This window comes from Monopterus albus, unplaced genomic scaffold, assembly GCF_001952655.1.
Source record: "Monopterus albus unplaced genomic scaffold, M_albus_1.0 scaffold108.1, whole genome shotgun sequence".
NCBI lineage: Eukaryota > Metazoa > Chordata > Actinopteri > Synbranchiformes > Synbranchidae > Monopterus > Monopterus albus.
In genome coordinates this window covers 1164194-1181172 of record NW_018127988.1, presented here as the reverse complement: position 1 = coordinate 1181172, position 16979 = coordinate 1164194, and the positions used below count along the sequence as shown (strand labels likewise).

The 16979-nt window shown below is 40.9% G+C and overlaps 1 protein-coding gene across 2 annotated transcripts in view; it reads right to left on the bottom strand.

Moving 5' to 3' along the window:
* The window catches only part of usp43a (ubiquitin specific peptidase 43a), a 104305-nt gene that overhangs the window by 14046 nt on the left and 73280 nt on the right, over positions 1-16979 (bottom strand). For both annotated transcript variants that reach the window (XM_020610985.1, XM_020610986.1), the window contains 5 exons: positions 15219-15387; positions 11277-11388; positions 7365-7468; positions 3608-3685; positions 3210-3339 (listed from right to left, as the gene is read on the bottom strand). In XM_020610985.1, the coding sequence (XP_020466641.1) occupies positions 3210-3339; positions 3608-3685; positions 7365-7468; positions 11277-11388; positions 15219-15387 (593 nt within the window). The remainder of the gene's footprint in view (positions 1-3209; positions 3340-3607; positions 3686-7364; positions 7469-11276; positions 11389-15218; positions 15388-16979) is intronic.

Sequence of the window (16979 nt, the reverse complement as noted above, 5' to 3'; positions counted from 1 at the left end):
GGCATTCCCCCGGAGGAGCTGGAGGAAGTGTCTGGAGAGAGGGAGGTCTGGGCATCTCTGCTTAGACTGCTGCCCCTGCGACCCGGCCCCGGATAAGCGGAAGAAAATGGATGGATGGATGGATAGTTCCATGCTGGGCTGCAGCAGGGGGATAGGTTCTAGTAGTTGTGTGCAAGGTTGTTGTTATTTACTACTCAAGTTGTACTCAGAGAAAATGTGGAAATGAGTCTGTACCTTGCAGATTTGACAGCTGGAGTATTTTTGCAGCTTGCGATTTTGGAACACTAGTAAAACCTGCTCCTGTGCTTGGATTATACTGCCACAACAAAGAGTAATGGCACTGTTTGCAATTTCCTGGTTTTCTTAGTCATGAAATGTGATCTGATCTTCACCAAAGTCAGAAATATCAACAAACACATTATTTCAATCTGATAAAACACAAACAGTCTGGATCTTTCATGTCTTTACTGAACATACCCATTAATCATACAAAGTGATGGTGGAAAAAGTAATGGAAACACCAGGCTTTTGATGTCACTAAATGTCAGCTGGAGTCAGGGGTCATTAAACCTGGAGTCCAGTCAGTGAAATGAGAATGGAGGTGTGGTTTAGAACTACCTTGACTTATAAAAACACTCAAACAGCCATGCCTCACAAAAAAGAGATCTCAGAAGACCGATGATCAAGAGTTGTTGATTTGCATGTAGCTGGAAAGGGTTACAGAGTCATCTCAAAAACTTTAAATATTCATCAGTCCACAGTTTGACATAGTGTCTATAAATGGAGATGATCTACTACTGTGGCTGCTCTCCACAGAAGTGGGCACCCAGCCAAGATCACCCCAAAGGCACAACGCAGAATGTTCAGTGAGGTAAAACAGAGCCCTAGTGTAACAGCTAAAGGCTTGAAGGATTCACTGGAGTTGGTTAACATCTCTGTTCATGAGTTAATCATATGCAAAATATTGAACAGGCATGGTATCCATGGTGGGACGCCACAGAGGAAGGCCTTGCTCTCTAAAAACAATGCTGCAGCATGCCTAAAGTTTGCCAAAGACCACTGTGACACTCCACAACACTACTGGGAAAATATCCTGTGGACAGATGAAATGAAGGTAGAACTGTTTGGGAAGAACACACTGCACTATGTATGGAATAAAAAAAAACTGCAAACCAACATGAAAACATCATCCCAATAGTGAAGTACAGAGGCGGGAGCTTCATGAACTGGGGCTGCTTTGTTGCCTCTGGACCTGCACCGCTTGCGATTGTGGAAGTGAGAATGAATTCCCAAGTTTATCGAGGTGTCCTACAGGATAATGTCAGGGTGGCTGTCTGCAAGCTAAAGCTCCAAACAAGCCTGAGGTGATGCCTCAGGACAATGACCCTAAATGTCCAAGTAAATTTACTAGAGAATGGCTTCGGAGACACAAAATCCTTCCTTCTGGAGTGGCCCAGTCAGAGCCCAGACCTCAACCCAATAGAGATGCTGTGGAGTGACCTCAAGAGAGCCGTTCACAGAGAACGTCCTAAGAATATGGCTGAGCTGAAGCAGTTCAGTGAGCAAGAATGGTCCAAAATTTCTCCTGAACTTTGTGCAGGTCTAATCCACAGCTACAGAAAATGCTTGCCGTTACTTTTCCCACCATCACTTTGTATGTTTAATGGGTGTGTTCAATAAAGACATGAAATATCATGACTGTTTGTATTTTATCAGCTTAGAAATATTGTTTGTTGACCAGTTTATGCAAAAAAAAACCCCAGGAAACTGCAAACAGTGACATTACTTTTTCTTGTGACTGTATTTGTGTGTGTGACATCTCATGCATATGGAGCCCATTTCCACAGGAGGACAGGTGCTGTGAGAGAAATTCTGCACGGCTGTGCCAAGTGCAAAAGATAAATAACGTGCTGTTATTTATCAGTAAACCAAAACTAAAGACACCTGTGTGTAAGATAATGTTCCCAAAAACCTTTGGGTAGCACTGATGCTTACGTCCATGCCGCTTGGGCCTGCCAACCAGTTCACTCCTCCTGGATAGCGGTGACAGAGAAACTCTCCATTATCATGAGCTGCAAAATCTCTCCATCACTCTGTTTGCTCGCAAATATCATAGACGGTGACAATCTCCCAGTCAAATATAGAAACCTACTTCTTATTGTCATCAAGAAAAGAATCCCTCTAAACCAGAATACATTACATCAGTGAAACTAAACATCCACCCACAAGAATAATAAATCAGCTTTTAATGAAATCAGTCTAAACCAGACACCTCAGGCTAAGGCCACATATCTCCACATAGTCATAAAAATACAACAGGCTGATAATAACATTATTATTGTTATTAAATATAAAGAGGCTTATATTTGACTGGCAGCCTATAAACACTTTGAGAAGCTCACACAGGATTTGGAGCAGCTGAAGCACAGCAGTCGAGCTCTCCCTGCTGTGCAGCATTTACTTACTGCCCTGCATTTCCTCTGCACTGGGTGATTTCAGTCAGAAATTGGTGATGTTTTTACAGCCCAAAAGCTCTATGAGCAGAGCTGTACACCATCACAGTGTTCTTCATTTTGTGTATTTGCAGTGAATAAGAAATCAGTAAAAAAAAAAAAAAAAAAAAATCTGACGACGCCTGTCATGTAGCTTCCTGTCCACGTGAGTGCTTAACCCCTGTTTTCCAAGGTGATTTTTTCATGATTCAGTCTTTTATGCTTCCAGTTAGTTCCTAGAACTCATCTTGTCGGGTATTTCTTGTGACTCACATTACAAGTGGGCCATCTTGTGTTTCTTTCCCATACGTTCTGAGCAAGACAGCACTCTGTGCCTCATCCAGCCTGAAACCTTTGGCCATGTTTTACACTGCACTGTAATTTGTCCATTTTTAGGATTAATTAATCAGTCCAACTGCTCTTTGGGTGTGGATGTTATTAGTTAAATCTCATCAAGCTGAACGATGAGCAAAAACACAAACAACTTTAGCTTTCTCCACCACATACATATACGCATACTGTTGCAAACTGGGTTTTTTTTTTTCAATAAAGAAACAATTGAAAAAAAGTGCTAAAACTGTGGATTGGTTATTGCAATATATAATCTGTCTGATTTTTGGATAGGAGATGATGCCAAGGCACAGACGGTTGGATTTGCCAAGAATAAACACTTATGTTGTTTACACACAGTAATAGCCGTGCTGCCTTCACACTCACCTGTTCTTCTTTGGTATACAGCTGAAAGCACTCGTCCAAAGTGCAGCTGTGTTGCTGCAAGTGGTTCTGCTGCTGGTTCCTCACACTCTCTGCATCCTTCACCACCTCCTCCTGGATGCTGCCGAACAGACTGGAGCATACACGCACACACAGGGATTATTGCTCCGACACAGCTGCAAAATGGTGTTCACAATCTTTGGATCAGTACAATTGTGTATTTGTGTGTTTGTGCCATCTGACACACAGAATGAATCCATGTGCTATCTGGGAATTGTAAAATGACTCTCAGCACACACAGCTGTTTATAAACTCTGTGCATGTGTGTGTGTTCCAACTGTAATTTTTTCTGAAGTGTGTACACTCCTCCAGAGGTAAAACTGTGCGTGCATCACGCTCACCATTCTTTAGTCTTGGGCTCCCACTCGATGACGAGCTTCACATGTGGAGGTCCCCCATGGCCACAGAGCTTCAGAGCTCTGCAATACAGCAAGAGAAAAACAATAAAACGGCACCACAATTACAACACAATTATTATCTTAGTTTACTTGGAGTTGGTAACAAGTACTGCCTCATCCCCATGAGCATGAAACCAGAAACCCAACGGATGCTGAGCTCTGTGTAGCTCTCAGTATATAATGGGCCTGTTCTGATGATAGTGACTGTTTATTTTTTGTGGTCTTGAGTTTTATTTAATTTTATTTCACATCGATAAAACCCACACACTGGCAACAGCGGGATTACACAGGGCAGAGGTGAGCCCCGACTTGCTTCCAATCAACTATTAATTTGCAAAATGTCTGAAGTTGAGTCATAATGATGAGCGGGTAGTTGTATCTTGCAGACCTTACCTTCACTGCTTTGATCTAGGAAACGATAAACAGCATCAGTATTCAACAGCCAAACAGCACTGATAGAAGGCAAGTGAAATTTAGCAATCACTGAAAGCTAAGTTCTATATTTATTTACAGTTGCAATCAGAAATATTCAACCCCCCAAATATTTTAAGGATTTATCAATTACAGTTTTTTTCAAAGAGCAGAATCTTCTGCTTTGGATGACTTCTTTATGAGTTGAGTGATACATAAAATCAACACAGAAAATGTATGATGTAGTATTTGTGTGTAACAGTATATTTTGTTAAGATAGCCAATTGTTCAACCCCTATATAATATTGTTGTTTTTAAAGCTTTCTGGCAGGTTTTTTGGCCTAAAGTGGAGTTGAAACATAATTAAGTCATTGGGAACTCTATAATGATTCTTCATTTGCTCCAGCTGTGATGCATATATACATTCCAACTATGAAGGTATTCAGGGGGATTTTCAATCACAGGAAAGACATAGGAGCTTCCACAAAAGCTGAGAGAGGAGATTATTTCTTCACACCTTAAGGGCCTTAGGTATAAGAAGATTTCCAAAAGATTTAACATTCCAAGAGACACCATTGGGAGCATTATAAGGAAGTTTAAAACTTATGGAACAGCTGCAAACCTGCCTGGCTGTGGAAGAAACTCAGTCAGGACAGCTAAGAAAAACCTCCGTGTGACTGCAAGACACCTACAGGATGACATGATGAAGGCTGGTACAAGTGCTTCAGTGGCAACTATAAGACGTGCACTGAATAAGCAAGGACTTCATGGCCAGACCCCAAGACGCACTCCACTCTTGACCGCAAAGAACATCAAAAGTCAACTAGAATATGCCAGGAGGAATTTGGATAAGACTACAAAGTTTTGGGAGAAGGTCCTAAGGACTGATAAAACCAAACTGGAACTGTTTGGACATATGGACCAGCGGTATGTCTGGCATGTGAAAAGCCAAGCTTATGACCAGAAGAATACCATCCCCACGGTCAAGCATAGAGGTGGGCCATTGATGATGTGGGGCTGTTTTTCTGCAGCAGGAACAGGCAATCTTGACTGTGTACCTGGCATCATGGATTCCCAGAAATACCAGGAGGAGCAAGAGGAACGTGATGCCTTCTGTTGACAAATTAATGTTTGTGGCACATCCTTTAGCTTTTATAACTTCTAACAAAGTACTGAAGCTGGGGGTGAATAATACTGCACATGCACATGTGTTAAAAGAGTTACATTTTTCATTTGAACTTCAAAGTTAAGTCAACTTCTGTTGTCAAAGTAACTCAAATATGTGTCAATAAATATTTTTTTGTTGTTTAATGAGGTTTATTGTCATTTATTGTCATTATCTTTCATCAACATTAATGTCTTTTGAGGTGAGGGGGTTTAATATTTCTGATGGCAACTGTATTTGTTCTGGGAACATGGTGGATACGTTGTGGCAGATGTTCCATTTGATTCTGCAAAGCATCTGTATTCTAGAGGGAGACAGTCTCCATGTGTGGATACTGACTCTGATTCTCACTATGAGGTGTTTCATTCTCTCTGTGTTGTTGCTCCCTTCTTATTTCCTCTGAACATTTTAATGCATGAATGTGCACATGCTGAGCATTAACACTAGATGTCAGGCTTGCATAACATGTCAAGACAAGTCAGGGAGGTGAAATACCTCAACATGGTAATATTTTTACTAAAATGATTATGAAATGCAGCGGACACAGACTATTAAGTGACTATTCTACTGGATCCACAAATGTTCCTCCCTTCTCTCTGCTCGCTAGCATATTTGAATTTTGCATGAGTGCTGCAATAATAATTTGCTTTACTTGAAAGTGAACTCATACTGTATCTCCAGTGGTGTCTGACACACACACTTACATACACACACTACAAAATGCAAAAGGCATTAAAGCACACTTCCACTGATATCTCACACAAAATCTTTATCCATTACAAAATACTCCTTTGTCGACTCAGGGATTCATAGTATGATTATTATCATTTTTCTTACCTTAAACATTTGATTAATTTCATTAAAAGACAGCCCTCTCTGTAAGCAGTGTGTCATTAGAGAGCAGTCAACACACAACAGACTGACTGGCCAATTACATACTATAAAAATCTTTAGTTATTCATGTGGCACACACTTTGACAACATGCAGACAGTCACATTTCTTGCTTTTTGTTTTTGGTGCTTCAGACTAGGCAGGCATAATAGTCAGGGCATTTTTCAAGCTGAAACAATTATTAGTCATGTTAGCATCTACTGTCAGTGGCTTTTATGGTAATTTGGTTGTATAACTGTGCTGTTCTTTATGTATTTTTTGTTGAGTGTCGTGTATTTTTAAGTCCCATCCTGAGACAAACCTGCAAACTAGTTTCATCTAATGCTGTGGTATGTGGCAATGGTTCACGTTTTACTTGTCCCTATACAAATAACCATTCATTCATTCATTCATTTTCAACCGCTTAATCCCTGAACGGGGTCACGGGCAGGGCCGGAGCCAATCCCGGCCAGCAATCGGGCGAAGGCGGGGTACACCCTGGACAGGTTGCCAATCCATCGCAGGGCTAACACATAGACGAACAGCCCAGATAATCATTAAATAAATAAATCAAATATGCTAATTCATTGACAAACACTCCAAATACATCTACTTGGATGAATTTCTGAAGATACTGTGTGTAAAGAAAATGCTTTATGTGATATAAGCACAGAGCTGCAGACAGTAAGACATGCTCACACAAACATATGAAAACGTGAACAAAACTACATGCTTGTACACACAGACACGCACACACACCTGCTGAAAGTCTAGCCTGACCTAGAGCACCATCTAATTTCCTTGCTCCTCTGCGGAAGGCATGACCTCAACTACAGCTCAGCAGAACAACAGTGGAGATTCATAAGAAACCTGTCAGCTGTATCGACACAGGGAATAAAGGCCTTATCTTCACAATATCAAATTGATATAATCATCCCCCCGATTTCACTAGGTCCCTGTAATCCTCTTAGGGTCCACTGGCTTCTGAAAGAAACTGTAGCTTTTTTCAGAAGGCACTAGAAAACCTGTCTTCCAATTTCAGTTTCAGCTTTAATTGGCTGCTATATAGTTATTTGTTTGCTTGTTTACTGCTATACATGTCTGTGATCTTACTAGTAGTCTTCCATCAAAGTGGCATGACTAGTGAAAGCTATGTTAAGGACTGGTTTCATCTAATAATTGCATTTCTTTTCATGTTTTATCATTTCATTGTCAAGGCCATGTACAGTGTGTGTTTGCTGTGCATGTCTCACCTGTCAACCGCTGGGTGGTAGAGTGGTCTGTTGTCCTGCGGAGACAGGTAACTGTATGCAGCCGAACCTCCCACTACTCTGATCTTGAATAGCATCCCAGCGTTCTGCAGAGAATGAAAACCTGAATCAAATCTTTGCAGTTTGGAGCACTGACTTTTAACCAGCATGTTCAAGTAGCAGGTTGATGAGGAGCATGTGCTGTCAAGTGATTGTGTGACTGTACTGTTCAAAACCATCTAAACAGAACTGACTGCGACACAGTAGTTTGTATAGTTTGCTTCTTGTATCTGTAAAAAATTGTAATTGGCAAACAGATTACTGTGCAACTGCTTATGCTGAAGAGTGGGAAAGAGGTGATGCAAGAAATGTCACTGCAGTTTTCTGATAGGAGACAGCTGGTATGGTACTGTCACAGCCATGTAATTTAGCCAGTCAACAAAATTACTATACAGCTTAGAACATGGACTGGGCTGCATAGTTGTGTCTGAACCAGGCCTGAACCCTCAGGTACCAACTGGTCCCATCAGGCCTGGTTTCGGGTATCCAACTGTAATACAGCAGAGAAAGCAACCCTACATCACATCTGGTATGTGATGCAAGGGTTTAGTGTTTATTTGGAGGGGGGGGGACTTACTCAAGTCCTTTTTTTTCCCCATCAACAACATTAAACATTCATAACTGTGCAACAGTCAAAGGTAATGTGAGAGAAAAACATCTTACTTATTGTTTAATAAGAGTTTAAAATGATAGTCTGCATCATCAGGTCTGTGAGGGGGCACTTTCATCACATTTCACACTGCTGGCAGCATCAGTGAACAACCCAGCAATAAATGACTGAATCAAATATCCATAAATTATTATTGAAGCATGGAAGTCTGTGAGATCGCATCCTTCCAACTTCAAACAGACGACTGGAAAGGGTGCAAATGCAAAGTTGCTCCAACTCTGGCATTAAATTGTGTTTTCATCTAAGACCACATCACTCAACATGAACACGAGCAATCCCAGCAAAGTTTGAAATGTCAAACTATAGGATCTATATCATCACAACAGTCTAAAACACACAAATCCTCTCATTTACATGTGATATGTGGTCTTGAAAATGCATTAACAGATGAATAATAACTCCTCTTCTGCTTCAGCAAGCAAGATAACAGGGCTGACTTATTATAGAGCAGAAAGTGGAATTAGGCTGCAAATGTGCTCAATCTGAGGGAACTGCCTTTGGAGAATAGGAAGCTGCAGTCGAGCATAAAGGGAAATAAATTGGTTGATTAACAGGAGCCTACAGCAGCAAATGAAAAAGACACAGTTCTCTTTTCAGTTTTAAGGGTTTGATCAGTCTACTGGACAGATCTACAACCTTCTCCAGGATGATCTGTAATCTGTCAAGATGTCCACCACCAGCGTTGGCCTATTCCCCAGACAGCAGAGCAAGGGTAAAACTGAGGGGGTTTTCGCTGAGCACCTGAATACACAAGGCATTCAAATCCAAAAGTAATTAAGTGCATTCAAGTGCTTCATTCATCTGACTCTAATTTTGACTTTGAGCAATTTCTGCAAGTTGAATCTTGAGGTTTTTAAAAATCGATACCATTTTAGACAAAGTATTTAGAAAGAACTTTAAATAACTAATTTTGAACAGTTATTTATTGTCTACACAGTCCAGAATGGGTTTTGGATTTGGTAAATGACTTGAGAAACTGTAAGGATTTTAATAATTGTAAATAGTCTGAATTGCAACATTTCAACCCCTAAGAAAGTCTTAATCCTTTAAAAATATCAAACAAGCAGAAAAGTTAAGAATTAAGATAGAAAACTGAATTTGTCAGGACAGAATCATCTAAAAATAGCTAACAATACAATATTTTTAAGAAGAAAACCTGACAAAAGGTCAGAAATATCATGGGGGGAACATTTTGGAAGGCAAAATATTGAACATTTCAAGTTATTACAACCATCAAGGGACAATCTCTTGGTAACAAAAATTACATGTGAAGATTTAAAGCATGTTAAAAACAAGCTTCTCTCACCTCTCATCTGATTTAAAAGTTTTTCCTCAGGGTCTAAAATCACTGGACCTGTCTTAGACATGGACCATACAGGTGCTCGAGGCACAATTCAATACCCCAGCTCTAACAAAAGTTGTACCTTACTAAACAAACCTCTGAGTGGCGCCAAAACATCTCATAATAAAGACACAGTACTGTATCACACAGCGAGCTCACAGCAACAGACTAGAATTCATGCATCTTCAGTTTTTCCTTTTTAAAAGTGAGACAAGAAAGCATCAGCGGGTGTTACCGTCCTGCACCTTGGGACATAGGTGGCCTTTTCAGTTCAAAATATCCATATAATCTACAACTAAAGGAACCTGGGGGTTGTTTGCTTTATGATGAAATCTGAGAGGAGGGCAAGTTTGCAACAGATTTGTATCTGGCCAGACAGGCTTTGAGGAGGTAACTAAGAAACTGAGATTGTAATCAGTAAATAACAGGCGGACATTTCTCTTTCTCCTCCTCTCTGACTCTTTTTCTTATAAAGCGGAGAGCTGCTCACTCTGGATAAGGCCACCTCAAATGCTGTCTGTCACCATGGCGTTGCCCATGGCAACCTGACGACCAGCGACGAGGACAATGTGTGTGCATGAGTGAGTGTACTGTGGAGCTGTGGTTCAGGGCTCACGCTGTACAGACCACTCGAAGCTGGAGTGGAGACGTGCTCGTTGGGGGTGATCGTCAACGCTTGTCAGAGGCACTGAGCGGAACAGAACGAACGGAGAGGAGCTTAACATGCGAGATTGGCTGTCCACAAAACAAACACTCTAGAATCACAGGATATACTGTGTACATTTAAATTCAGGAATGTAGCCGTATTGTGTCCACTCTAGCTATAATAGGATGAATCTTAAAATGTGCTTCTGAAAGGCAGACTTCTTCCTAAAGTATGGTGGTAAAGTCTGCAGATAAAGGTGGTGGCATGACTGAATCCACACTCAGCAATAAAACCCCCATTACTCGCTGATAAAAGGCTTGAACTCTGTGTGTGTGTGTCCTTATGAGTATGATGTCCTCAGTCATATTTTTTACTGAACACTTAATCTGAATTCTATTTATTAAAAAACAGTTTACAGTGCAGTACTTCAAATTTAAATACGTCCCTGAATGAACTGAAGGATATGAGAGCTTCAGCATAACAGACATGAGCATCAGTGCTCTCAAAATAGTACAGCCATCCATCCACACTACAAACACAGAATTAGAATTTTATTAATCAGATGCAAGAACTAAGCACTTCAGCAGCTATACTTAATGCTTTTGAAAACGTTTGTGCAGGCACTTCTGGTTTCAGAGCACAGCACATGGTTCTGGAATTTGTGTGTGTTAGTTTAGTGAAGCAGCAAATGAGGTTCACTTGGAATAAATGAAAAAAGAGAACTAAAGAGGAGCCAAAACTCTAAATGGTCCAGCAAACAAAGAATAAAGTGCCAATTACAAATATTCAAATTTCAGCAACAGAGAATCCAACAATTATTCACTCAGCAATCTAACCAGAAATCTGCTTTATAGTCTCAGCAGACCAAAACAGCTTATTAGAAGACAGCAACATACACCTGATAGACTACAGCACCTTGCTGAAATACATCCTTATCTGGGTTAACCTTTGCCTTTATGTTTCTTTTACAATAGCTTCAAATGTGACAAACAGTTAGATAAACAATAGACAAATTAAAACTAATTTAAACACAAAACTCTCAATGAACATGGATCAAACTCCCAACTAAGCTGTGTTCTGCTCTGCTAGTTTAATCTGCCCCACTGGAGTCGAGTCCAAGAACCTGCAAGCTGAATGGTTCTGGACACAGAATACAGTGAGTGGCATGTTACTGGTTACTGAGGATGCTGGCGTTACCTGAGCCTGAGATCCGTTCAGCATCAGATAATAGTGTTTGCTGAGGATGCTCTGCTGCAGCTGGTCCCAGGAGATGCTCCTGTCCTCACGCATGAGAAATGGAGGTCCAAACCTGAGAGAGGAGAGGAGAAACCAGTGTATCATTACCGCAGCTGTTTCTCATAATGACTCCTCGGCCTCTAGGTTAACTCAATGCCCGTGCTCCCTCTGACTGGGCAGCAGCGCCTATTGGAGGCTGTTACACTGAATGTGAGGTTAATGGGGAGGCAACTGTGTTTGTCTAAACAGACAAGTCTAATATTTCAGGATCTCTCAGGGATTATTTAGACGTACATAGATAAAGATTAAAGTTGTGAGGTTTTATATTTATCAAGTACACTGTTAGGTATTTTTAGTCAGATAGAAATTGGATAGATACTTTATGTATTAGAAATGTTTAGTGGAGATAGGATGTCTAATTAGACTGTTAAATGCTTAGTCATGCTTATGAGTTTCTACAGGGTACATCTGGTCAAGGATACTGGAGAGAAGAGTTGATGACTGTCAGCAGACAGGGTGTTTAATATTATTATTATGACGTGTATAACTGTAGCCTTAGCCATAATATGTTCTTATGTTTAAGTCACGACATGTTACTAGAGGTCGTGAGAATGTTTTTAGCTACACACCACTTAATCAACAGACACACACACATGCACATTGATTTACTTCATGTTTTGACTACTGCTATGACCAGCTGCAAAGCTGGTAACAGAGACGTCTCGGTTGACGTTTCTGTGTAGTATGGGGCTAGCCCAACCGAGGGGATATAATGTATAGGCCTGGTGGGTTCAGGGTCTTTCATCTTACATCTGCCTGCGAGCAGTTTGGAGGTGCAAGATACCTGAGCGTGTAATGTTAATTTTACCTGTGATCCTTTGAATAAATCAGCACTGTTTTGAAGTTACTTGGACTGTCTCGTCTCTCAGAGTTAGCAATGGTAACAAGAACCAAAGACCAACAACACCTAGCTAAAACTAATGTATGAATGTTAGAATAGTGCCGCTTCGATTTTATGATCATTCTGGAAGGTGGAGTTTAACTTATGGGAAATCCTACTGCTACATACAGCAAACTGTTTCCTGGTTGAACGAGACAGTGCTCCTGTGCACAAAACAAGGACTGAGGTGGTTCCACAGAGACCTGACCTGAACACCATCAAACTGGAAGACCAAGCGTCAGCCCACGAATGCTCTTGTGGCTGAATTGGGGCTAATCTCTGTAGCCATGTTCCAAAATCCCGTGGAAAGCTTTTTCAGGAAATGAAACAGCTGTAGCAGCATAGTGAAGCATAGAGCTGAGATGACATGTTCAACTACTACATATGGTGTTAAGGCGTCTACATAGAAACTAGACTGCTTGTCTCAGAAGTGCTGCAATATTCTAAAAACTGGGGGAAGATGACTACATAAACAGATTCAGTTGTTTAGTGGCATGAGTCCTGCTGCATGTGGACAAATGAGTCCATAAATGTGCCATCCTGACATAATCAGGACATTTATAAGACTGTCTGTCATCTGGTCTCTTCTAAACCACAATACAATTATGGATTTGTACATGTATAAGCATGGACACTGTGGCAGAAGACCCTGATGCTTCACTCCTGTCCTGTTAACTCAAGACCCAAAGGGCATTTGATGACTGGAACTGGATGACTGAGGAGAAATGGGAATCCATGTTTAATAGGTTAGGCATTTTTAATCCATGACATCTGGGAAATCTGAGTCATCCTTAAAATTTAGAAATTGGTGTCATTGGTGTTTTCCCCTTAATTAGGGGGGATTTATATAGTCTGTGGGTGATAATACCTGTGCTCTTAACTGCAGGTCCTAGTCCTTACCTAGCCCTTTTCTTACTTGAAACTGCATTTCATCACTCTGCTCCAATTTAAGAAATTCTCTGAACCATTGCTGTAATTTGTTTCTTTCTCCTTCTCCTCTCTTGAGCTGCATCAGTGTCCTTAGTCTTTCTTTTGGTGGCTCCCTTTGCTCTCATCACCATGATCTATTATTTCCTTGTCCTCTGTCTCTTCCACTTGGTAACTTAAAAAAAAACTGCTCTCAGTGAGGGCCAAGTTCTGAAATGAAATTTTCAATGCTGAAATGCCGTCGGCAGGTAAAAGGTGCAGCACCGGACATTGTACAAAGTGAGCAGCTCATTTAATCATTGTTAAATTCAAGCCATGAATATATTCTGAGCCAATTATCCTGAAACGTCTTTGGATTGTTGCTTCATCTTTGTAATGTTACCATTCCCCTGCCCGAGGACCCTGAGGAGTAACATTGCCATCACTGGCACTGCTGTTTGTGCTAGTCCTTTTGGGTTCCAGTGTTTTTTATGAGCGGGTTTCACTTCGTTGACGTAGATCTATGCTAACCAGTGGCCCATGTTCGCATAGTTTCACGTTCACATCATTAAAACCTGAGTATATAAGCCAGCGAGAGATGCTGCAACAGCAGGGGGGACACGTAGTTTTGTAAAGAGGGTGAGAAGGCGTGGCCGCCCGGCGGGCACCATGCTAACGTAGTTCAAACGAATGGAGACCACCCCATCTGGCACAAACAGCACCGTGCCAGGTTTTGGAGCACACCAACTTTTTGACATTGCTGTAAATGAGTTCGGGAATGTCCCGCATTGCAAGTACTACATATGAAATTATGCACAATACCTGCAATCCAGCGCTAAAATCCAAACCCTGCTTTCTGAATGCAGCAACAATCATAACCTGTCACTCCCATGGGCACAGTCTACCTTTGGTCAAAAGAATACTTCCATTTCTGGATTGGACATGGAGCAGTCCATTTTCCTATAAAAACAATCTACAGTAGGTCATGGTGTAAATATACTAAAACAATCCTGCTGTTAAAATGTTTTCTTCACTATTAAGTATTTCATTTGGCTTCACATTACAAAATATTCCACCGGAAGCTCAACTGCACTATCAGACATGTGCCTTGGTTTAGCTATGATCCTTTGCAGTTTAGTGGACTAATCTTTTAAGTAGTTGCACAACAATCATGCATTAGCTTGGTTTTGGTTCATAAGCCAGAAAATCCTTCCTCAGTTCTAACTAGACTCCTAAAGTTGTTATCTTATAAGGATTATCTTTATATTTGTGATGTCAGTGTCAGTACTGAGGAGAGACGTGATCAGATTTACGATGCCATTCGGACCCTGTCAGACATTTAGTCCCAAACAGAACAACACAGTTTATCTGTGAGCAGCAAACAAAAAGGCATCATTCAGCTGTAGCTGCCTTATGGCTGCTTCCACTGTTTGGTCAAATTATCCACACTAAAGATCTGTGTTGTTGTTGTCGTCAGGTGCATTCGAGGTGCTAAGCAAGTTAATGACGCTGCCTTGTTAGACTAACACATGGCAACCAATAAAACCATACTAACACAGATTAAGTGCTCTGATTTGAATATACTGTTCAACTCTGTCTTAGGTTTCTACACTGTCAGTTTCCAGCTACGGCTGGGTGGGAGCTGCACAAGTGAAATAAAACCAGTCTGGCCTAGGGAATTTGAACAATAGACACACAGGACAAAGTCAAACAAAAGTTAGATGCTGACACTGAGACAGCACAGGAAGGAATAAATGAGATATTCTATGTGAACACAGTGGAAGAGTAGGAAAGATGTGCCTGCTGCTGCACTCGAACAAGCTCCAGAACAAATCACAAATGTAAGATGACACATCCTCAAATGCTGTCTCACCTAAGAAATCTAAGTTAAGTGATTCTGCTGCTCTGCACTTAAAAACCCTAATTCAATAAACCACTTCACAAGATGGAGCACTAACAGCTGATTAAACGGAATATTTGCTATTTCAGTCAAATACAACCCCTTAATGAAACTAAACCAACTACAATACAAAGTCATTTGTCAGCTCGCAGCTCACCTGACAGCTTGCTGTCCAGATCCTGCCGTGTTACACATGAGGAGGAGGACCTTTGTAGAGCCACCCTGGTTCAGGTATTCAGAGGAGAGCGTGCCAGATGGAGGTAACCTCTGACCATTAGGTCCAGCCACGGAGGAGTAAGGAGAGGAGGGGAGGCTGTGGCGATACCCTGAGCAGAGCAGTGAAGAGCAGGACTGTTCAATAAAATCACACTCAGTATGTCTTTTTGCTTGCAATATGAAACAAAAAAATCACTTGTTGTGAAGAAAGGTGTTCACAAGTACTGCAAAACCTCATCCGTTATATCATTATTCACATCTACAATTTACACCTCTGGTATGGGACTAAACAAAGAGTGGAACGGCTGAGAAAATATCATGTCTTTTTGAGAGAAGGAATGACAAATGCTGTATGTACATAGCTTCTTTAAACGACCTTACAAATTCATGCAAACAGACACTGTTTCAAACAGCTTGTCAATATTTCTCACTGAGGTATGAAAGCAGGCCTCGGTTTCTGATAAAGAAAACTGATGTCCAGGCATCTCAGTTGTTATTTAGTACTTAGTCAAGTTCATTCCCTCCACCGAGGTGGAGACGGGTGGAGGGAATAAGTGTAGCAGGAGGCACATTGGAAAGCGGACTCTAAAGTGGACTTACAAATGTGTGACTTTAAGTACACACAGTTATTTCAGTCTGCATGGGATATTTATTTAGTAATCACTCATGTCTATCATTTTTCTTAAATAACTAATTCAAACTATTTATGATATCAATGTGGCTCCAAATGCTATGTATACCCTAGGTTTTCATGGTCAAGGAATTATATTATGAGGGTCAAACTGTGATGAGAATATCGCATTTACAGTAGCTGTAATGGCATTATGGGGCAACAGAGCTGCCTTGGAGGAGCTTTGCCCTCTGTGAGTGCTGTCTAGTTAACTTTCACAAATGTGAGAAGAATCAGTGTGAGAATACAAAAGCAAAAATTAAACAAAGCAAAACTGTTAAACAGGTAGTGTGTTTACAGTTTCTGGATATTTTTAGCGCTAAAGTTCTATCAGGATTTTGGTTGAAATATTTTGCCAAAAACAGCAACAGACTTGCTGGTAAAAAGTTGGTGATGTTGCACCTTTTTCCAGCACTTCCTCTACACAAGTGCTACTCATCTCCAAAAGCTTAGAGGCAGGACTGAAATGAACTAGAATCACAAAACATCTCCAGGTGTCAAAATGAGAAACTGCTATGTTTGAGCAACATCCAGTTGTGATTCTAAAAACATTTTCAGAAAATTTCCTTTTTACCATAATTGCCCTTTGATTCTTATTTACCCAGAGGAGCTGTAAAAAAGATTTACATCTGCTTAGACACAACACACACAACACACACACACACACACACACACACACACACCGCTGTGATTAATAGAGGGTAGTAGCTGAAAGTGGTAGACAAGGTCCCACCTCTTGTCTCCCAGGAAACATAAACTCTGACATTACCAAAGGCTTTAATTAAACAATGCTTGTTCGATCCCTACCGTGCAATTAATCACTGCCACCCTCCGACATCACACACACACATAACAGAGACTTAAACACACACACAGGAATGCAAGTGTGAATAGATGTAAAGCTCAGATGTAATACCTTCACCAGAGCAAGAACACAGATCATTAGGACACACAAGTACACACACGCCACACACAGAGGGGAAGTACTCTTATTTTTAAATTCAGAGACAAGGACAGAAGAAGCTACCATTT